General features: G+C 34.4%; 1 protein-coding gene across 1 annotated transcript in view; it reads right to left on the bottom strand.

Annotated features, from left to right (window-relative positions):
- Positions 1 to 25,345, bottom strand: part of FER (FER tyrosine kinase) — a 414,063-nt gene that overhangs the window by 200,059 nt on the left and 188,659 nt on the right. Inside the window, exon 10 of the mRNA XM_019653135.1 lies at positions 11,919 to 12,011. Coding sequence (XP_019508680.1) covers positions 11,919 to 12,011 — 93 coding nt within the window. The remainder of the gene's footprint in view (positions 1 to 11,918; positions 12,012 to 25,345) is intronic.

Genomic DNA, 25,345 nt, shown 5'->3' with positions numbered 1-25,345 from the left:
ACCTTTAAAAATTAGGTGGGATAACTTGGCTGTGGAGGTTTCCCGCCTCCCCAAGGAGTGAGGGGTCCCAGCCCCACACAAGGCTCCCCAGCCCAGGGTTCCAGTGCCAGAGAGAGAAGTCCCCATAACTTCTGACTGTGAAAACCAACAGAGATGGTGGCTGAGTGCGACCAGATGCAATATGATTTTGCTTATATGTGGAATCTAAAGAACAAAATAAACAAACAAACAAATCAGAAACAAACTCATAGATACTAAGAACATTTTGATGGCTGCCATATAGGAGGGGGGTGGGGGTGTAGGTGGAAAAGGGAAAGGGATTAAGAAGTACAGATTGGTTGTTACACAGTAGTCATGGGGATGTAGGGTATAGCATAAGGAATATAGTCAATAATATTGTAATAACTATGTATGGTGTCAGATGGGTACTAGATTTATCAGGGTGATAGATGGGAGGTGGATTGGGGGGAAAGAATAAAAAAAGTGAAGAGATTAAAAAGTACAAATCAGTAGTTACAAAATAGTCATGGGGATGTAAAGTAAAGCATAGGGAATATAGTCAATGATGTGGTAATAACTATGCGTAGTGCCAAGTGGTACTAGACTAGTCAGGGAGATAACTTTTTAAATTATATAAATGTCTAACTACTACACTGTACACATGAAATTAAAATAATGTTGACTGTCAGCTGTAATTGAAAAATTAAAAAGGGGTGGGGGAGGTGACAGGGAATAAAAGGTTTAAATTTCCAGATATAACACAAATAAGTCGTGGGATATAATATACAGTATAGGGAATATAGTCAATAATATTATGATAGCGTGGTATGGTGTCAGATGGTTGTTGGACTTATCATGGTGATCACTTCTTTAGGGATATAAATGTTGAATAATTATGGTGTACATCTGAAACTAATATTGTATGTTAGCTATATTTTAATTAAAATATTTTTTTTAAGTTATTTCTTGTTATGGGGTTAACTGTTTATTACACGGGCTGTGGACTGTCCATATTCTATGTTCCAGGAGCACTAGCTAAAGCTTAATTTGATGCCGCCTTGCTGCTGTGTCTTCCCATTCTTATCCTCATTTCCAACTCCCTTAACCTCTGCCACATGGATGGCCCTGATCCTACATGGCGACGGCAGATAAAACCTTAGGAGAAACAGCACCGCTGAAAACCATCAACAGACAACTATAAACATGTGGCAAATAAGTAAAAATCTAAGCCATGAGCGCTGCAGGAAAAGCAAATTATCTGTTATTTTAGAAGGCCAAATGCTAATACCAAATAGCAGAGATAGCTAAGAGCTGATTATATTTCCCTGAAATGCCTTTGATTGATAATAGATGGAACCACACATTTTATGATTACAAGTATAAAGTTGTTTGTTTGGTTGTTTTAAATCATCCTCAGGAACTAAATCATCCCAGATGGTAGGAGTGCTTTATGGGTAAGGTACAATAATGTGCACAAACTCTTTAGGTTCTCAAAATACAATATGCACAATGCCTTATTTAATTTATAAACTGGGAAAATTAAACTTAATAATGAATAAAAGGCAAATATTCATATAGGAGCTTTTTCAAACTAATATTATGAACTGCATACAGGAAAAAAAGTATGGTATCTTTGTAGTAATGAAATGAATGAGTTTTAAAGACAGACTTCACCATTTTGTACCACTGAAGAGGACAAAAACTTGTTAATCAAAGCTCCATTTTATAATATCTCAGACTTACCTTATTGATAAAAAAAAAACAAACCTTAATAAAGCCAAAATAGACGTCAAAGAAGGGTTCACACTTTGGTTTCTACTTCTACCACTTATGACATTCTTTATTCTTTAAAGATATACACGGTGTGACTGTACATGGACATTTTTTGTAAGCTAAATAAGCCTTTTTTAATACTAATTATGAAAAATGCAGTATTTCCCCAAAGACTGAAATCATGATCCCAAAAATGGGTTTAAAGAACAAACTGTATAAAGAACCAGACACACTGCAAATCTTTTTATACACACACACATATCATTTTAAAACAAATGCATAATCTACACAAAATTAACTTTTTGTATATATTGTACTAATAGTTTATAACTCTTAAAGTAGTTAGTCAAAATGACTATTTCTTTCCCAAAATTTTATCACAGTGTATCTCCTTATAGTAAAAATTAAAATTTCTACTATAATAGAAATATTGCCAAGTCTTACCAATGGCAAGAGTTTCATTGATTTTCCCCCCTCTGGAATAAAGATCAATAAAATAAGAGATTCAATATTACCTCTTTGTAAAGAACTTGTTTTCATCACTATCTCTCAAAAAAAAAAAGTCCTACATAATAGAAAAGTATCACAAACAAAAATGTCATGTGCTTGATTTCTTGTCCTATTCAACCTATCCTCCCAAATTTTGATTTATTTAGAATTGAGAGAATGCAGAGCCTGGAGAATTCATTAAGCCAAAAGGGCACTTGAAGTACAAAAGCTCAGCTAATACTCTGAGAAATTCGAAGGTGAAAACTATGTTTGGGGGAAAAAAATACATCTCAAAGAACAGTAAGTTGTTTTTTGTTTTTGTTTTTGTTTTTTTAAGAATGAATAAGAAGGAACCTATATTGCTATTTCAAAAGGGTTACACTCCCGTTCTTTGCATTTATTAGCATCTTTTGGGTAGGAAAGGAAACTTAGAGACCTGGTGTTCCCCACCCCCTAGATAACACTGTTTTAAAATGTAGGCTGGACTCACTCAGAGTGCATGTCTGTGTATAGGTGTGTGCACACACAAACACAGGGCAAGCTCATACCTAGCCCCTGTCTGGGTCTATCAGGTCTTCTAGGGACTTCTCTAGAAGCACTGGAAGGAAAACTTTTATTAATACGATTTCAATGAATTCAAATACAATGTTGCAAACTTGATAGTAATAGAATGTAGGATGTGTCAGCCACAAAATCCAACATCACAAGAGCTGTCATAAAGACACCAAAGGTGAAATGAAGATTTTTACCTCAAATATCGCATCTTTTTAAGTCTCCGAGAGAAAAGATTTTTTCCTTGTGGATATATTATGAGATTTTTGCCAAAGGTGTGGTGAAAGGGAAGCCTCTTTTTTTAAAGTTATAGTTAAACTAATACATTTAAGTTATTAATATATTTCACAAGACAAACTTTCCTGATTGACTGGGCTAACTATTTAGTTAGATATTTTCCCTTGGCCTTGTTCTTAAACAATATTCCAGCAAATACATGCTGCACTTAGTGAAACAAAAAGATTGGTCTAAATGAAGAGGCAATGAGGAGTCAGCACTAGAAAATGGAAATTTTTTTTTCCCTTGGGGAAAAAATTGCCTGTTATTTTTCCCTAGTCAGGCTAATTTCCAACTATGTAATGAAGATTTGTATGCCTTTATCTCAAACATTTGAGTGCAAGATGAGCTCCTTTTTGAGAGACAAAATATTAAAAAAAAAAAACCAAAGGTCTGAATTCTATTAAAATTAAGCACCCAATTAATAAATCATTTTAAAAAAATTAAAGTAAAATAGCATGGGAAAACATACAAGTAAGCCTCTCAATAATCTTTAACAAACTAAATAAAACTTTAACACAAACTAAACTTTATGAATTTTCAATAACTATAAAGTATTTAATTATCTTTTCTATTCTTACATAAATTTAGTTATTAATTTAATAATATAAGTAATGAGCTATTTCAAATCTAGTTTAATAATATATTGAGGAGACTACAAGTAACTCACAGGATTTTAAACATTTCTCAAAAATTTCACAAAGACCCCTTTATTATTAAGTTATATATTACCGGGAAATTTTTGGAGGAGATTAAGAACTAAATGTCATACAATCAGAGTAAGAGAACCACCAATCACCTGGAAAAGGTGGGAAATACTGGTCTCTTGAAAGGAATCTGCTTGATTATAGTAAAAGCCATTTTCAGTGAAAGGGAAATATAACCTGAGATACGAAAAGTATATTTTATACCATTGAGAATTTGTAGTTGAATAAGCACTTAACATAACATGAAAATATAAATAATAATGTTCCTCCTTCCACTTTTTTTCAAATTTCTAAATATTTACATTTTGAATTTATTAACTGAATTAATTCTTAAAACAATAAAAACATAAAATATTCTGGATATTTGATACTCATGATCATTTGCCTTCAGGCTAGACAGATAGGATGTAAATGAATTAGAGCACTGTATTTTCTTTAACAAACACTGATAAATTCTATTTTTTTAGTAATAAAGCAGAATTGATCACTGGTAAAGATACACTGGTGTCTTTAACCAAAACAAAGGTTCTTTACCTAATGTTTAGTTTCCACAATGAAATTAGCAACAAAACTCTATTCATAAATTTCTTAATTAACAATGGTTTGTGCTTTTTGAGAGCTTGAGTTTTGTCTTTATATTGTTTTGTCTTTATATTTATATTTAGTCTTTATTTTAGCTAATAATATAACTGTTGTCTAGCATAATGACTAAGCAGCATTACATGCTGATCAAAGATTCTCATTCTTACACAATTCTTTCTGAAACTTTAAAAGGATAGACAACTAGACCAAACTCAACTATTACCTTACTTCCACAACTTGCCATTTCCTTGATTGACTTTTTGTGCACATTCTTGGATCTCTCATTAGAGACACCATCTCTATCAAAACACATTTTCTTAAAGGTCTTTCATTTTTTATCTAACAGTTCTGCTACCTTCTATACCTTCTGATTTCCTGTTTGGTTTTTTTCCTTGAAATCTTTAGCTCCCTTACTCATCTTCTCTTTATTAGTAATCATTTTCTTTTCTCTTTATTATTTTTATCCATTTACCTTTTCCACTTAAGTTTGTACTCTGATTCATCCTTTTACCTGATCATTTCACTGCACTTTTTCTAGTTTTATTTTTTCAGTATCAAATAATCTTTCAAAGCTCATATAATATTATACATGAAACATACTACAATGTCTATAACATGTCTCAGTCAATTAGCTGTATTCAGTGCTAATTTCATAAACAATCTCAACTAAAACTATTACCAGATCATTCTAATATGTCAGTATGCAATCATGTTTCAGTAAATTTAAACATTTATCATCAAGTTGGAATTGCTTGTATAGAATACAGTTATCAGTCTGACATGATCTGGGTCATTTATTTTAATCATTTGAGCAAATGTAAAAGAACAGATTTGTTCCCTATACAAATTATAGAAAATAGATCCTGATAAGTCCTTCTTGAAAATTATGTGTGTTAATGCTAGTGATTCAAAATCTGTAATTCTGAGCATAGTATTTAGTTTTCCTAAACATGATAGACTGTACAGAATTCAGTGTATGTATGGCAATGATACAATATAGAAAATTTTTATTTTTCCCTTGTTTCTCATTTTTCCTACATCTTAGTGTCTGGGGAAAATGGAGGGAGGTAAATTAACACCTTAAGAATAAAGGAAGACAACTAAGGTTTAAAATATATGATATTCAACCAGAATTTAACACACCATGCCTTGTTAGAATAAGTATAAGGTTGGTCTGCTATTCTTGAAGGAAAACACTAAAAAACAAAAGCAGTTTATCATGTTATGCATGAAATGAACTATACTCCCCTATTTCAATGGTGGAAGCCAAGGATTATAATACTAACATTATAACAGATATACTATTTAAATATAGCTGAATTACAACTTTCTAAAAAGCAAGCAAGCAAATCTTATTTACTATAGTCAATATAATGGAAGCACATCTTTATTTTCCAATATTTTTATTTTCTAAATTCTAATACAAAATAATTCTAAAGTTCAAATAGCATATATGCCAGTTGAGTATAGAAAACTATGAATTTTAAGGAGACAAGAGTTGAATAATTTAATAATTCTTCTGATGTATAAAGAACAATTATTTGAGCCAAAATGTACTTTATTCTGGTTTTAAAGAACATTTTTCAAAGAGTGCTACTATCAAAAGTGTGTTATACACTCCATAGATCAGTGATACAACTAGTACTCACAGGGGACTATAAGATGGGTCCCCAAGTTGTTTGCTCAGCCACTTACAGGAATTCTGCAGTAAAAAGATAGTTCTGGAGAAAGGGCAGAACAATGACTAGAACAAATTTCATTAAATATAATGTGGTTTGAGACTTCCAATGGAAATGGACCCTCATGATTGCCCGTAGGCTTTCAGATTATGCAGTTAATCCTGTCTAATGTATGTGGCCTTGAATTCAGAGGCAGTCTCTGAGAAATAGTCCTCAAAGCAAAATTATAACCTCCTGCAGCATGGTAAAAATGCATAACGAGCAAGTCCAAGTGCCCTGAGGTACTGATAGGTTATTTAACGCCTTTAGTACATTGAAAAAAAAGAGCACATGCTTGGAGCTGATATATTATAATACTACTCTGATCATAACAATAAATCATTTACCAGCTAATTATCTTACATTCTCTCTTCCATCAAGACTGTTGACTGAAGTGTTCCATTACACTGTCTTCAAAGGCAGCTCTACATTTTAGCCACACTGTTAAAAACGTTGAAATAAATTGCTATGGCAAGTCCAATGGGAATGTTATTATGATTCATTCAAGTTTCATTTCCCTATGTATGCTGCAATTTATTGCTTCATCCAAAATTATGCTTTAAAGTTCCAATTTTTGTATGTTCATTGAATACAGAAACATTTATTGCATAGTTGTTGCTTTTAAGATTTTAAATTAAATATGCTTCCACATTTAAAAGAATATGGACCTCTACCTCACACCATATAAAAAAATTAACTCATAATGGATCAAAGGCCTACATGTAAGAGCTAAAACTATACAACTCTGAGAAGGAAACAAAAGTGAAAATCTGCATGACCTTGGATTAGATAATGTGTGTGTCTCTGTGTGTGTGTGTGTGTGTGTGTATGTGTGTGTGTGTGTGTATATATATATATATATATGGGTTTTGGGTTGTCGGAAAAGTCATGATGCATTTTTGCAATGAAAAACATAGAAAATATACGTCATGGCTTTTTTGACACTAAATGCATGTGCCATCAATGAAAAATAAATTGAACTTTGTCAAAATTAAAAACTTGTGTCAAAGGACACAATCAAGAAAGTTAAAAGACAATCCACAAAATGAGAAGAAATATCAAATTATATATCTGATATGGGGCTTCTGTCCAAAAATATACAAAGAATTTTTATAATTCAACAACAAAAAAGCATCCCAATTAAAAATCGTGCAAAGGATATGAACAGTCATATCTCCAAAGAACATATAAGAATATGAAAAGATGCTCAACATCATTAGTCATTAGGAAAGGGCAAATAAAAACCACAATGATATACCATTTCATGCCCACTAGGATGACTATAATTTAAAAAAAAAGAAGGAAAGGAAAGGAAAATAACAAGTATTGATGAGATTGTGGAGAAATTGGAACATACATATATTGCTGGTGAGAATGTAAAATGGTGTAACCACTGTGAAAACCAATTTGGCAGTTTCTCAGAAACTTTAACACAGAATTACCATGTGACCCAGCAATTCATAGGTAAATAACTGAGAGAACTGAAAACATATGTTCACGTAAAATTTGTACATGAATGTTGACTTCAGCATTATTCATAATAGCTAAAAAGTAGAAAAAACCCAAATGTCCATTAGCTGATAAACGGATAAGAAATATGTTATAAATCCACACAATGGAACATTATTCAGTCATAAAAGGAATGAAGTATTATCGCAACATGGATGAACCTTGAAAAACATTATACTAATTGAAAGAAACCAGACACAAAAGGTCACATATTGTATAATTCTATTTATGTAAAATGTCCAGAATAGGTAAATCCATAGAGGTCAAAAGTAGATTAGTAAGTGCCAGAAACCAAGAAAAGGGAGGAATTGAAAGTAACTGTTAATAGGTATGGAGTATCTTGTTGGGGAGATTGAAATGTTCTAGAAGTGTTGATGATGGTTGCACAACATAGCGAGTATACTGAAAACCACAGTACGATTTATAATGGTGAATTTTGTTATGTGAAGTATATCACAATAAAATATTTTAAATATGCTTATTTATGTCTTTTTGTAATATTTTTTAAAGTTTTTATAGAGAAAAAAACATAGCAATTAAAAATTTTCCTTCTAGGGCCGGCCAGGTGGCGCATTGGGTAAGAGCTGGCTTGGGATGCCAGAGGGCCCTGGTTCGGATCCCACATATGAGGGCCAGTAACACTGCCCTCTACAGCTAAGATGCTGAACAACAGCTCAACTTGGAGCTGGGCTGCCATGAGTCGCTGGCGATGGCTAGGCTGCAGCCCCTGCTGCAGTGGGTTACCATGGGCTACCGTGTGTCACCGACAGCCAGCGTGAGCAGCCACCAGCCACAGTGAGCGGCCGTCCAGAAGCCGGCGACTGATCTGCCTTGCCCGGGAAGAGTGCAATGGTGGTGCCAAATTGGGCCAGTGAAACGGCGTCTTCCACAACTAGACTGAAGAACAAAACGACAGCAACTTCTCTGTTCCCCTTCCCCCAATTCCCCAGCGCTGTTCCCATCCCCCAATTCCCCAATAAAAAAAAAATCTAAAAAAAAAACAAAAAACTTTTTCCTTCTATTTTACCTTTACTAAATTAGAATATAAGAAGTACTATATTATGTCAAAAAAACATTTTTAATTATGATTAAGTAGTCTCCAAATTGTTATGCATCTTAGATTATCAGGCTTAACAACTGAAACCTTCACATTCATATTAAGACTCAAAACCTTAATTACCCATGTATTTGAGGGGGAGAGGGGAAACTTCTTCAAATGAATAGACTTCTTCTTCAAATACCTAATGCCTTAGAAAAATAGTTGTGTACGTTTATTCATAGTGTACCGCAGCATCATAAACCACAGACTCCCTCAATCTTTTTAGTTTACAAGATTGCTAAATAAATCAGGAAATACCAAAGGGAACTTAACTGATAGAAATAATGATTGCCTTCATGGAGATACAAATGTGATTGGCTGAGCCTTGAGGAAGTAATCATTCTCTAGAATTCTCAGTTACAGGGGGAACATTTTCTTAGAAGAGGACATTTCATAACTTCCAGGATGTTGATAATTTATTTAAAGAAATAGATCACAATGTATATTTGAATGAAGTACATATTTTGTGGGAAAGGTATTTCAATTCATTTCAGGTAAAGGCAGTTTGCAAACACCAAACATTTACCTCCATCAATAACTGTCAATTTAGTAATTTTATTTAAGAATAAGATAAAGACCATTTTTAAATGGAGGAAATAACATGTGAATACCTTCAGAGATATAAAAAATTATTATTTATATCATTAATTCATTAAGATTGTACATATTATACCTGACATACTTTTAGGATAGCCAACTGAGCTAACTGGATTTTCTTGGTGTAAATCAGTGTGTCTTAAAAGACAAAATTTCCCTCATCCTCTGATCAATCCTGATTTATCAAAACAGGCTCTGGCTATACCTAAGAGCTGAAGTCCCATAACTATTAGCTTCAAAGTAATGTAAGTAACAGGAAGTCTCAGAAACCACTGCTGCACCCCTAGACACCTGTATTGAGGCACAAGTTCTTAAGCATCCCAGACTGGGGGGAAAACAAACAAACAAACATGAGGACATGAGGACTGGTAATCATAGAATTTCCATAATCATAGAATTCTTATTTTTCTGTCACTAGTGAAACTTCTGAGGCTCTAAATTCCACTCTCCTACCTTTACATCTAAGAATAGGCTGAAAGAATCCTTGAGTTTATAATGGGCTTGGGTTCTCAAGTATTTAAAACATTTTACTCAAGTCAAGCTTGATCTTAAAGTCTCACAGAAAGAAAAAACGAGGGGAGGTGAGCACCTTTCATAAATTAGCTCACCAATAAACTGCTATTAGTTACTGGCACAAAGTCATCTGATCTCAGTGAAATAAAGGTGAGTTAATGACAACTATGTCATGTATTTCATGGACTCATTTTAATGCTAAATAATTTTATGAAGGGCTCCCTGAGGTATTTCAACATTTGTTTTCAAGAACTAGTTTTGTTTTACTTTTCAGAAACTTTTTTTTTTAATATTTCATTTCAAGAACTTTCTCTTCAAATGAAAGATATGGAAAACTGTCCTCATACAGTCTCTAGAACTTGTCATAAATTCTTAATCATCTTCTATACTTTATTTGGAATGTCAAATCATAATAAACCAAGTCCTATGAACTAGTATTGATCTGTAAAATTATAAATTGTTAACTTAAGAAAGCAAAGTTGGTGATGGGTCTTGCAGGAGGCTGACTCTATCATGTGACTGTTGCTCATAATTATTTTTATTTTCATTTGCTACTTAATGCCATACGAGATGGTCTGTATTGGTTCAGCTCCCTCCCTATTCCCGTAGAACGTGTCTGTATATGTGAAGTGACAATGGCAATATCAAAGGCTAATAAATACGTAGAAAATCTTTTTATATAAAAATATAATTTTCGGGCCAGCCAAGTGGCATGCTGGTTAAGAGCTGGCTTAGGAGTGCGAACTCTGGGCAGCAGGGCCACCCGTTCAGATCCCATATGGGCCAGTGACGCTGCCCTCTACAGCTAAGATGCTGAACAAAAAACAGTTCAACCTGGAACTGGGCTGCCATGAGTTGCCAGTGATGGTGTAGGCTGCAGTGATGCTGCAGTGGGCTGTCATGAGCTACCATGAGTGGCCAGCAGCCAGCGCGAGCTGCCAAGAGCCACCATGAGCGGCCATCCAATGGCCTGCAACCAATCTGCCTCAGCTGGGAAGAGCGCAATGATAATACCAACATGGGCCAGTGAAGCCACATCCTCCACAACTAGATTGAAGAACAAAAGGACAGCAACTTGTCTGTTCCCCTTCCCCGATTCCCCAACGCTGTTCTCCTCCCCCAATTCCCCAATAAAATCTTTATATATATAAAATTTTCTTCTTTTTTGTTACTTAAAATACCTGATGCTTGCCTCAATTGTATATAAAAGATTACTGCTTGAGTGGAATACGGGAACATGTTTTACGTACTAAAAAGGAATTATAACAAATAAATTCAAAATGTGAATGGACATTTAGCTAATCTCTGGTTAGGAAATACTTTCTTTTTCTAAATAAGACTAGGTCACATTACCTTAAAAAGTAAAAATTTTAAAGAGTAAGAAATAATATTAAGACATTATTATGTAGAAACTTAGATGGGGAAAGCATGTAATTATTTGTACTGAATATTGTTGTGTTGACTATCATCGAGTAATATATCATTGTAAAGCTCTATTGTCAATGAGGCATGGTAAGAATAAAAAAGTTGGTAATTAAGTTTGAAAGGTAAAGAAGTAAAAAAAATACTTTATATTTTTACTATATAAAGGGGATAAGAATATTTTTATCTTGCTTGGCTATAGCTACCATTACCGGGGATAACTAATACTCTAGGCACCATTATAATATGCGAAACCTAAATTTCAGACATCAATTTTATAATTTAATGTTCTAAAAACTATGCACACATATAAACAGATACCTGTACATGTAAAAATACATACATAATAATCTCTATTATACAAATATGTTTCACTACAAAAGAGATTTGTTTCTACTGTTCTTCTAATATAGTCCCAAAATACATAAAACATTGCTTATAATTAATTTTTGCAATACAAGTAAGTCTATAAATACAAGTTTATTTCTTTCCTCCCTACATCAATGTTATATGCAGTTTTACTATATACATATATGCACAGATTCATATACATACAAAAAATTAAAATATGTACTAACTTCTCCATTTGTAAGGATAAATTTACATATGATATTCATTGGATATCAGAAAGAAGCTAGACAATGACTATTTTCAGTAGCACATAGAGTTCATCCTACTTACTGTTGAAGAGCCCAATGCAGATTTTGGAGACCTAATTATTCCAGCAATTGAATGACGAATAGAGTCAAATTTGGATAGCCTCTCCTTTCTTTCCTGGAGAGATTAAGAAAGAAGCCTTCAGCAACAGTAAACTATCCAGTATACATACACAGTTGTGTTAGATATTTAGGTATTTATTTGTGCACAGCTCATGTCTGTGCATCATGTCTTCTAACTATTACTAATAGCTATTATTAATAAATAAAATGAAAACTTGCTGACATTAAAGATAACAAATAACCAAATGCATATAAACTCTACAGCATTTTACTTTCCCGTTCTCTCAATAGATGTCTTAATTTGGGGGAAAAAGATAGAAATTAATGAAAAGAGCGAAAACAAGAAATGTAAAGGAAATTTATGAAAAACCAAGTATTAATGTGCAGTAAAAAAAAAAAAGACACAAGCTAGAAAGAACCAGCCTAACAGAAGATTTCATATAGCACTGTAGTTGTGTGGGATTTTCAACAAAAAATAATAATAATAGGGAAAAAACAGGAGGAGAATTATACCAAACACATTTTTTGACAGTGAATTCCACTTCAGTAACTAGGAAGTTTCCCAAAGATTCACATGACGATGATGATGACAACAGAAAAGGAGAAAATAAAATAAGAAGAAGGTAGTGGCAGAACTACCACTAGGGAAAGTCAACCCAGATTGCTGTTTGCGTAGGATGTATATTTCTGAGTATCAATATACCACAATTGAAGGAAACTTTTCCCTAAGATTTCAAATTTTTAGATCCAGTTTACAAAAGCAAATGAATGGGGTAGGTAAGAAGGTAGAAAAGAAGGGAAAGAAGGAGGAAAAAAAATGAGAACTAGGAGCTAAAGAGAAGAACGACAGCAAGCATGTGTGAGGGTTTGTAATGGAAGCATTAGTTGACGTTCCAATAATAGGCACATTTCAACTGTTCATCAGCAGTAGACAAAAGAACAAGATAGCTTATTGCCAAGTACTGTATTTCCATATGTCTTCCATCAGTAGTGATGTTTCATTTTAGTTGTCAGTGGAAAATGACTAAAGCAGGCCACAAATAACATCTTTTGTTTCTTTTGTCTCCAATACGTAGCCTATGTCTATGTATATAGTACAGGTAGACCTTTGGGGCTACATGCTACCTGATAGACTCAAACTCAAATTGGAAATTCAACTTTTGTCTCTCCACATGCCTACTTCCACTTTATTTACTTTTCATTCTAATAGTTGCAGTGCTAATAGTATTTTATAAACATATGCATATTAATAATTTAAAATAATCTTACGATAACCTAACAGAACAGATAATCTCAACATCTTTTTCATCACCATCACTTACATTACAAACTTGCTTACGATTCTATGTAAGTCACTAGCTATACCTCAGTTTGATCACCTATAAAATGGAAAAAAATACAAACCTTCCTCAGAGAGTACTTCCAAGTAAATTACAACAAGCGGTTAAAAATTAACATGTTACAGCCCATAAATACTTAATAAAATTTACTTTAACAAAATAAATCTTTACTGTAGTACAAAAGTCATCACCTTAGGGACGGGAGCATGCACTTTATTGCCTTAATCCTAGCTGCAGCTTCAGTTTAACTTTTTAGTAAAAAAAAATCACTGTAACAGAGCCACAAGAAATTCCGGAGGGAAGGCAGCGTTGTAGTGCTGAATATAGTGACCTTTCTTCAAAGCAAGTCTTTCTACAACTTGGGTGTTTTGGGGTGTTCTGTTTTGTTTTTTTGTTTTTTGTGTTTTTGTTTTGTTTTGTTTGTAATCTATTTCTGGTGCTTGAGAAGTTTTCTGAATAAAAACGCTTGGGAAAGTAAAAAATGATAAAAGGCACAGCAGCCAGGATATGGAGAATGAAAGAGTGGGGAGTGAGGCATACACAGCAGTTGTTTTGCAATTAGAATTATGAATAAATACATGATGTTATAAAGCGCACATGGTAGAAAGTACTGTAGTAGCTGTAGTATTTTTACTCCCCAGCCCAATTTACACCTTTTCTTATTCCTTTGGGGAATTTCTCCCCTGACTCTGTGTGGTTGTGGAGGGGACAGTGGCATTAGTAGCAGCAGTGATATTACTATTGATCCTGCTGCTGCTACACCTGACAGGAAGATGAAATGGAAGTGGTAACCTCACCCGCTTGGCAATGAAAGCTTCACAAGAAAGCAGCAGGCGCCTCTGCTGTAAGTTTATGCTTCTCCTCTGAGTCAATGCTCTTAAAATACTACACAGAGTATGAGCCCAATGTATGAATACTATGGGGACAGAAGTGAAAACTACATGGGAGGTTATACAGAAAAGGAGAAAATTCAGGGGAGAGTTTTAAGGATCAGAAATCATTTTATATGTATATGATTTAATCATATCCACTGAGGCAGTAAAAATAACTCTCGTCAAGCTACACCTTGGGCATCAAACCCTGCGAGAGGAAAGAGAACCATTTCCCCCAAAAATCCTTTGAAAATATCAAAAGAAAAAACACTTTCTTAAAAACCTAATACTAGATGTCTAATGGATGGGTCCAGGTGTGAGGCAAAACAGACTTCCAAAACCACTTCCTGTATAATAAGTTAGAAAGCATAATATATTGTGTGCTGGAAGGGATACAATTAGTGAAAGTACCCTTTCATTTAAAGGTGCTCTTTAAATAGGTTGATCTACAAAATGTATTATCAGAAACAATAGGTTGACCTTAAGTTTCATACAGGAATAATCCAATGCAAATAGAGTTTATAAAACATTTTCACCAGAGTCAGCTCACTTGGTGCCCGTAGTTCTACAAATAAAACATGGAACTAATTTGCCAAAGCTCCCGTCTAAGTAGCATTACATATGAGCTCTAAATTATGGTCTACCTAATAACACATCAGACTGTGCTGAATTCACTGACAGGTTGATTTTTATATCAATGGATTAAATTGCTACTTTAAAAAATTAAAGTTCAAATTAAAAAGATTCTCTCCAATTAGCATGGATACATGCCTAATTTTGCCTGTAGGCCTGCCTGGACTGGCAATGATACACTCATTTTACCCTCCTCAAATATTGACACGGCAAAGAGCTTTCTCTAGATAAAGGAGGCAGGAATTAGTTATGACAAAACAGGCCCTCACAGTGGACACAGGTGGAGGCCAGTGAAAGGGGGAAAAGAGAGGCAATTTTATGAGATAATACCTTAAGTTATAAAATAATATTCCGATGCGATGTCCAGAAAAATGCTGTAAGCACAGTGATAAATCCATCTTGAAAGAAAAGTTCTAGATGCAGTATCAGTTTCACATCTTATTTAAAAATAGTTATTCATTATTTTAAAATTAAATGAAGCAGGCTCTCCCAATAGCTATCTATAAAACTAGGAGGCCTGTTTCAAAATCATTAAAAGTTTACCTTTACCAATTTAAAAAAACTTCATAAGAAACAATACCCAAATTACTTACAGTTAACATAAAAACATAACTATCAGGTTTTGAAATTACACTTCACTAAAACTCTCAAATTGCAGTAAAACAGGCTCTCAGGTTACCTCCATCCCAGTAACGGCACAGGCAAAGACGTGAAAGGCAAGAATTGAGGTTTTGCTGACTGGAGTGACAGATAAAAATTAACAGCTCTTCCAAATGATAGTGCCACCATCAGTTACAAATTAACGACTGTTTAACCAAAAAGTATGTAACATTTCTCGAAGCAAGGCTCTTAAAGGGGCACTAAGGTAGAAATAATAAGGGTCGTAACGTCAGACAGAATAAAGAGTATGAATCTGGGCAAATTACTCAACTACCCTGTTTCTTGGTTTCCATGTAAGTAAACAGGAGGATACTGGACTAGATAAAATCTTCATCTCAAAAATTCTGTAACCATTGTCCAACTCCCCAATCAACTGCATCACATTGGTCACTGAAAAAACTCCCGCAGAGCAGTTCTCTAGTAACAGGCTGGAGGGCCATCAGTTACTTGCCTTAGGGCATTTAGTCACATTCCACCTCAGGTGCCCTCAGAGCTTGACCCCCAGTGGGAAGCTGAACTATAGTGAAAGGTGCCACTGGAGCACTTTTTTGTTAATAATAGGTCATTAAGACAATAACCAAATATTATTTCTCACAGACTTTTTTAAATAAACCCAATCTAATAACATTCTTGGAAGGAAGAATGAAAGTGATTATTTGGCCCTGTAGGAACAGTCAGATACTTATTCAAATCAGGAGGCACTGAGAATCAAGAAAAAGATAACAATATTCATGCTTAAACTCCGGGCTGAGTGCCAAATATCTTTGGGACTACTTATGCAAAGCATCCATGAAATCCAAAGGGATTTTGTGAGAAATAACTACAGGGAAATTGTAACCCCAGAGAAGATGGTCTCCTGACAAAAATTCTACACTATTGATGACTCCATAATGCAAATGAAATACTGAAAATATTGATATGACCTTCATAAAGGAATGCATTTATAAATAAACAACTTAGTCTTTTCGAGATTTTGATTTGCTGGGGAGAATGAAGGCTACACAGTTTCCATTCCCATCAGGATATAGATTTTAAGTATTAAAATAGTTTCTAAGTGATTTATTTTAGCAATTGGGTTCTGACTGAAGACAAATCATTTTAGAAATATTCACTGCCTAGTTTGTCATGCTGTCTTTTTCCTTTGATGCTTGCATATTAAGAATATTTATTAGAAGAAATACAGCCCCCTTGCTAAGTCAAGCATTTTTGTAGTCTGAAATAATGAAACTGGAAAACAAATGTGCAAAAGGAACATTTGAATTATTATTAAAATTCTGTCTTAAAATAAGAATGCTAAGGAAATTTACAATAGAGTTTGGTGAAAGCTGGGTAGTGAAATGTTATATCATTTTCCTTGCTTTCTTGACTCTATATCTCTTAAATAAGATGAGGTCTCTAGGGAAATGAGACCCAAGCAGGAAGCTATATCAGCTTCTTTCCTGCTCAATGTCTAAATACAATTCACGTCCCATGGTGCTTTTCTTAAATGTATGGGCAAAATAGCTTAAAGATAGTCTTTTTATAAGTTATCCAGTAGTGCAAGATGCACACCAACCAGTTTTCTTGTGAGTACTTCACTCAACAATTTAAGTGCTGATAGTCTTTGCCCAGTAAATAACAGCATTTCAATTTTTTGAAAAATTATACGATTATGAGTTAAATTTCCCTTCCTTTCCCATCCCTTCCTCCCTTACTATAATTATTTCTCATAAATTTAGGTATTATTATTTTGACTTCACTAATATGGACAAGGACATCTGGGCTGTTTCCATCTTTTGGCTATCGTGAATAGTGCTGTTATGAAAACGTATACACATGTACTTGTTTGCCTACCTGTTTTCAGCTTTTTCAGGGATATAGCTAGGAGTTGGAATTGTGGGGTCACATGGCAATTCTACGTTTATCTTTTTGAGGAAAAGCCAAACTGCTTTCCACAATAGCAGAATCATTTTACATTCCCAACAACAATGTACACAGCTTCCAATTTCTCCAAATCCTCACCAAATGCTATTTTCCATTTTTCTAATCATAGTCATCCTAGTGAGTATGAAGTATAGCTTGCCTTCATTTTTAAAGGATATTTTCCACTGGATATAGAATTCACAGTTGATGTTATTTTTCTTTCAAGACTTTTGTCTTTTGGTCTGCATTGTTTCTGGTGTAAAGTTAGCTATAATTCTTATAATACAGATACATAATTTGTCTTTTTTCTCTGACTTCTTTTATAATCAACTAGGATTTAAGTAGATTTTTTAAAATTATTCTGCTTGGAGTTTGGTAAGTGTCATGGACTTATGGGCTGAAAACATTGGAAAACACTTGACCATTATCTCTTCAAATATGTTTTCTACTCCCATTGACTCTCCTCTCCTTCTTAGATGCTAATTACATGTATGTTCACCCATTTGATATTATCCCATGAATGATCTCAAATGCCCTGTAAAAAATATATATATGTAAAATATATATATATAATATATATAAAATATATATATATATATAGATAGATAGATATAGATATAGATATAGATATAGATATATATAAAGAGAGAGAGAGAGAGTTTCATTTGGGGTACGTACTTTCTACCAACCTGTCTTCACATCTCACTGATCTTTTCTTCTCTGTGTCTAGTCTATTAACAAGTCCATCTACTAAATTCCTCAGTTGTGACATATTTTTCATTTCCAGGATTTCCATTTTTATAGTCTCCAAATCACTGCTAAAATTCCCCATCTATTCATACACATTATCTACCTTTTACATTAAATCTCTTAGCATTTTTGTAACAGTTATATTAAAGACGTTGTCTGATAATTCCAATATCTACACTATCTCTTAAGTCTATTTTCCTAGCTATGGGTCACATTTCTTACTTTTGTGTCATATAATCTCTAATCATGTGTCAGATGGTTTGTATAAAAGAACAGTACAGTCTGAAATTCAATATTTACCTCAACAGGGAGGCACAAATGCCAGAGTTGGGGCTGCAGTTAGTAAGTTGGATCTGGCCTTTGAGGCAGCTTTAGGTTGAATTAGTTCGCCACCAGCTTCAAATATTTTGAACTAGATTCAGCAGTTTTCCTTCAGCTAGGAATGGAAACTGAGTCCTGGCAGGCTCCAGCAACCTGCCTAAGCTTCAGAGCTGATCCACCAACTTTGGGAACTATAGGTCTCTCCAAACTTTGTAGCATCTTTAGGGGTAGGGGGCAGTTCTCATTGTTCTCCAGTCACACCCGCTTTACATATCTAAGAAGATAACTTTCAACCTACTACCCTTTGCCTAGCCTTTGGAGGACAGTTGCCCTGTACACTGTGAAGACCCAGAATTCCCTGCAGAGAATCAGCTTGGGAGGGAACTCTTATTTTCAGTGAAAATCCCCAATGCTCAATTCTCCTGGCTGAACCCCAACCACCCCCCAATAACACCACACCACCCTTTTTGTGGGGGGAGGATTTCATCTGGAATATCTTTCTCAAGCCTTCTTCTCTTATCCCCTGCTCCACTCAGAGAAGACTCTTGAGTAAGAGCTGGTAAGTGGAGGCTGCCTCCCACTATAAGTAGGGCTCCTCTGGATTCTAATCTGTCCACCACCCCACATACTGTCATTACAAATTCCTCAGAGCTTGTTGAACTGATTTGTCCTTATTCCCCTCAGTGGAAGATTCCTTTCATCCTACAGCTCCATCATGGATGGAGAGAGTCAAGGGCCTTTTTTTCACCCCCATGAAAGGCTTGTCACTTTCTGGACTTGGGTTCATTTTGTTTTTCTTCTGCTCAGCTCTCTGATGAGTATATATATTTTTACTATTATTTTGTAGCTTTTCTGCCTTATTTTGGTTATGAGGTAAAAATGATGTTTTCTTGTGGCTTTCCATACCCAAACTGGATGCAGAATTCACATGCATTTTACTAAGACAAGTAATCTAGTCATCATTTTATTTACCTTTAGTTACAAACCAAGAAAATACATAGACACAACTTAAGGGTCTTCAGGATGAGAATTTATCAAAAGTTACAGACTTGTATTTGACTACCATTTCCTAAGTCAGTCAATTACCACAAAAAGTCTTTTGAGTTTAAAGCCTGTATACCTCAGAAGATCATTTAAAAGGTTAAAGTCCAGACATATGAAACGTTTTGATTCTTGTTATTTGGTTTTTTGTTTGTTTTCTTTTGTTGATTGCTTTGGGGGTGGGGGGTAAGGGAGATGAATTTTATTGCTTTTCTATTTGCTGCAGAGGAGTTCAAAAGGACACTATAAAGACTACTATGTACGTATTTCATTTTTATAAATGTTTTAAGCTTCCAACTTTAAAAAGTTTCCTGAATGGTTCTACTGTTTAGTATTCCCATATTGTACATGCATCATCAATAATCCTCTTATCTGTTCAGTGGTCCTTTGGTTCCTTGGACTAGTAATTGGGAACTTTTGGAGCTTCAAGTGCTCAGTCAAGATTTTATTTGTTATAATGGAATCAGAAACTATAGGACCTAAAAGAAAATCCTAAGGCTTAATAAAAGAATAGAAAATAATACATTTTAAATAAAGGAATGTGGTGCTTGTAATATTGCACTTCTATTATCAACAAATAAAATCCAACTGTGAGATCTGTTTTAGAAAAAAGTCAGTGTGGTTCTAAGCATTTGTCTCAGCCTCGGCCCCCACCTGAGGTTGGTACCGCTTGCCTGAGGATGAAATCAATACAATAAAAGGTACAGCAAGAGAAATGAAGACAGACAAATTCTTGAGGACATGGTTTGAATTTCTGGTATATCCAGTTACATGAGCAGATAAACTCTCTTTTTTGCTTTAATCTGCTTTTTTTGATTGTTACAAAGAGCTAATACAGTAGGCTTTCCTAGACTATCCATAGTAACTGAAGATTTCCAATAACCAATTACAAATATCACAACTGCCAATTAAAAAAAAGAATACACTAACTTATATTTTTATGTTTTAGATGTATTTTTACTTTTAGTAGAAAAATCAATATTTAATATTAAAATACATCAACATAAATATAAGAATTCTTTGCAAAATAAACACTTTTAATAATTATGCTTACCTAGCTCCATTAATACAATATATAGTTTCAGCACATCACATACAAAATAACTGCTCAACATGTCTAGGAAAACCCTAGTTTAGATGGTTATTAATAGATGTTATACTACAAAAGGTTCAGCAGTCCCACAGATTTTAGAACTGCCCAGTTAAACATATTTAAACAGATTTCTTAAATGCAATATGTCTCAGAGCCTTAATAATCCATTAATACATGTACTTTTCTGGAGGAAATATTATTCTGCAAAATTCACTTCAAGAAATGCTGTCATAAATCTTTCATTCTGAAGGAGATAGGAGCAGAAACATTCTCTTCCATTTAAATCAATCATGGCTTTTTCTTAGACATTATCATCACATGACACAGCTCCAAATTCACTAACTCAAGCTTCTCGCTTTCCAGCCACAATCTCCTGTCCCATCAGTTCGCTTTCAACTAGTTCCACTAGAACCATTTTTCAGCCTTACTGGAATTCTAAGGCTTTGAAGTCTCTTAATTTCTCCCAATCAATCACCTTCTTTTTTCTTCTTTTCTCTTTATCTACCTGAGATGCCATGATATATCATTTCAATGATACTCTTGTCAATATTCTAAATTATCTTGCTATCCATCTCTTAGGTGTACCCATGTAGCAAATCCCAAGCCTGGATGGATCCCACTATCTGCTCTCTGAGCTTGCACTAAAGCAACTCACCATTGCTGGAGAGAATCCCATAATTATTAACTTCAAATGAGCCCCAAATATCTGATACTACTACTACATTTCTCTGGCCAACTTACTTCTCACTCTCCCATTGTAATTATCAACCACCTCAGATCTTTCCCACTTTCCTTATGCCTAAAACCACCTCATTCTACCCTCTCCAGCTTCAGAAAGGAACTACAAGCCAGAAAACCTTTCATCTTGCCTTTTCAAACCTAAAAGGCATTCCTTCTCTTCCCATTCAAACCTCCCTCCCCATTTGGAAACATGGAGCTATTTCTCCCCCATCTAAGGGTGACAACTCTACTTGTACTTGGGTTCTTATCCTCTCCTGCCCACTCAGGAGCCTTACACCTTACAAGAACCTAATAGCTCTCTCTTTGATGTATTGTCTACCATTCTTTCTGAACTTGGTCTTTCCTATCCTTTCAGTTTTTATACATATTTAAGTTTGTCTCATAGAAAAAAGGAAGGAGAGGTAAGAAGAGAGAAAAGATGGAGAATGGTAGGGAGGGAGGAATGAAGAGGGAAATGGATGAACCTCTCCCTTCACGACACATTGTGCTCCAAAACAAAATTCCAAAATGAGCTATCTATGCTCACTGTCTCCATTTTTCTCTCATCCCACTCATTCCTCATTCTGTTCCCATTTCACTTTTATTCCACCATTCCACCAAAACAGGTGCTTTTAAGAAATCAATAAACTCCGTTTTACTAATCCAACAGAGACATTACCCACTTACCTTATTTGACCACTTGGGAGAATTCTACTCTATTGATCATGTACTCGTACATGAAATGCGAGTATTTATTGCCCTGACCCGCTCTCCTCCAACCTCTGAGACTACACACTCTGTTTCCTTAGGAGGCTCACACTCCTCTACCACAGCATTAAACAGTAATGCGCTTCTTCTAAGCTCGACTGGTTTCAGGTCTCTTCTTTTCTCACTCTGTACTTTCTCCCTAGGTATTATTTTGCATGTCCAAACTTCAATTACCAGCTAAATCAATTTAAATCTGCAACTCAGACTTTTCCATCGAACTACAAACCTGTACATCCAAACAGCCGTGTGACTTCTCTACTTGGCTATCCCAAAGACAGAAAAAGCCATCATATTAAATACTGAACTCATAACTCCAAAAGCTGGTCTTTTTTCAGAGTTTCCCATTTCAATGAATAGTACTAAGTACCCTATTATACGAGCCAGATGTCTGGGAATCCAAACTCAAACTCACAATATAGCCGTAAGCTCCAAGAGGGCTTTATAGTTTTTTACACAAATTATTTAAACATTAAATAAATGCTACATATTAACAATGTGTTTGAGCAAGACAGTGGCTACCAGACACTATTTAAATAAGTAAAAGAGTATATTTACTCAGACTATTGTTTTGTGCTAAAGAATCTCAAAGGACTCTTAAGAAAGAAACAAAACTGATGGACTCAAATTTAGCCAGTCATTCCAATTACAGTCAACATTCTAGCTGGTATTGATTTTAGGAAACCTGCAGTTATCATTATTTAAATTATGGGGAACTCTCAAAAACAACAGAAAATGGCATCTTGGGAATTAAAAGAGTTTTTCCATCAGCATTTTTCAAAAAGATTGTTTTTTTCAACGATTTTGATTTGCAAATTTGCTAATTGTGTTTGTAATTTTGGTACAAAGAACACTTAACTTACTAAAAACAAGTTTAGGAATGGCATAATATGTATCCAGAAATAAAAATGTATTATTAAATTAGACTTTCCCAATTAAAGTTAAACATCATCTCCAGTGTTTACTTTGTATCAACTAAATATAAACTAAAAATCTCGGGACCAGGTCTCTATTCTTAAATAATAGGCTCTAATCTGCTTAATAAAGCACCCATTGGGTATACTGGTATTTTCTGAAGTTAATTAACTACTTCATCAATAGGCAATAAGTGGAGTAGAATCATAAGACATGAACAGCATACAGAACTGCTGGCCTAGAGCAGTCCATGTGTAATTCCAAATATCAGACTTGTAATCAGGAAGATCTTTGATGAGCTGTCATCACCCATACCATAATTTTTCACCTGAAAATTAAGAATGGGTATTTACCAAGTAACCATACCAAAAGTTTTCCCAAAATTATTAAAGATTCAATGGTCATTATTATTTAAAATGGTATTTTTTATTAAGCAGAACTATTATATTGACGAAAAAGTTTAAAAACTAAAAATTTGAACATCCCGTAATTTCCTTTGCTCCTACTGAATTTTCCAGGGATTTTACAACTTGCCTTGACCATCTCTGTCCTTATAGAGAATGACTCAATCTATACTTATTAGAAATGTGCAAAAGAAAAATTAAAACCCAGAGAGTACAGTCTACAAACATGAATCTTATTTTCATCCATTAGCTTGATGCAAAGACCCTATACAGAGCTGACTACAGAGCTGACTAAACCTCCGAAATAAGGCCTCTTAGACAAAAAAGGTTTCCTGTAGTTATCTCTTTCAGAGCAAAACTTCGGGAAGATTCTAATGAAAGTATCTGAACAGCTATGAATGGTGCTTAAATTTTTATTTCTGATGAGTTTTCCATGCCACAACATTCTTTTTGGCTCTGATTACATATTTCTGACTCAAGCTATAACTACAGTAAAAAACTTATTTGTTGAATTAGAAGAGGCAGTTCTGAAAATGGAGACGATCTATTTTATTAAAAGAATGGCCAGAGGGAATATATATTCTTATCCACGTCTTGACTAAATTTCCTTACATTCACATGACCTATATACCATATAAAGTATGACTTTTAAAGGAACCATGATTGTTCTTCACTACCTTCATTCCTTTGACAGGCTAGCTCTCCTGTTTTAAGATCTACACTGAAATATCCCTTGCTTGGCAAGCATTAACTTCCTACCTTATGAGTGGTTGTGATGTGTTTTATCTACGATTCAGAAAAGGTTTTGGAGAAGAGAGCTTCCCGTAAAAAGGGAGAAAAGCTGATAAAAATATCTGTAATGTCTTATAGTAATCAGATGGATTCATGATTTCTAGGATGGGTAAAAAAAGAGGAAGTTGTTTAGAGTCAATCTAGCCTTCCTAACACTAGCTGCTATGCTTGAGACACATAGCAAGCTCAGGAGATTTTTTTTTTCCATATCCAAGAGAATTAGAATAATACTCCCTAGGTGTAGGGCAGTTTATTTTAATACATACTTTCATGGCCTTAGACACTGCAGAAATTCTTTCAGGGCCCCAAAACACCATTTAGCCATATTCAACCAGAGACTCAAAAGCCACAAGTCACTCACTCCTCAGAGAGCGTTTTAAATCCCCTAAATTCATGATAAACTCATAAACTTAAAATGCAAAGTGTGTAAAGAACTTTATCTCTAACTGATATGAAGCTGAAAGAAGATAGGTGTTACCTTTTCTAATCTTCAATATAAGGAAAAACTGGCAATTATTTCCTTGGCCATAGTGTTAGTCGTTGAAATTATACAATTAGTTTGTATTATTTCTAACCAGAATACCTTTGCGCAGCTATATTTTATTCCAAGTAAAATTCTGATCTGTATCAGTACAACTCAAATTGTATAATATCTGTATAACTGACTGACATACATGATATTTTCATTTGAAATGCCAAGAGAAACAATTCAATAAAAGATGAATCTTAATTAAACAATAACCTGAGCAAAGGATAAAGGAAAAAGGTTATCTCACCAAAAATAAGGTTTTTTTTTAATTGTAAAACTGAAATCAGGAATTTTCCTTTCATTAAAAAGCAAAACAAAAATAAATAAACCAAAAAAATACCAGAGGCAATAGGAAAGCATTATCAAAAGTACCCTAGCCTCAAGAGTGAAAGACAAAGACAGGATCCTAAAAGCAGCAAGGGACAGGCAGCAAGTTACATATAAGGGTACCCCTATAAGATTATCAACTGACTTTTCTACAGAAACCCTACAGGCCACAAGTGAGTGGCAAGAGGTCTTCAAAGTGATGAAAAACAGAGGTTTACAACCTAGATTGCTCTATCCAGCAAGGTTATCATTTAAAATTGAAGGAGAGATAAAGAGCTTCCCAGAAAAGAGTAAGCTAAAGGAATTCATTGCCACCAAGCCAGCA

The sequence above is a fragment of the Hipposideros armiger genome, unplaced genomic scaffold (assembly GCF_001890085.2).
Source record: "Hipposideros armiger isolate ML-2016 unplaced genomic scaffold, ASM189008v1 scaffold_196, whole genome shotgun sequence".
Taxonomy (NCBI): Eukaryota; Metazoa; Chordata; class Mammalia; order Chiroptera; family Hipposideridae; genus Hipposideros; species Hipposideros armiger.
This window is presented reverse-complemented; position numbering and strand designations above follow the sequence as displayed.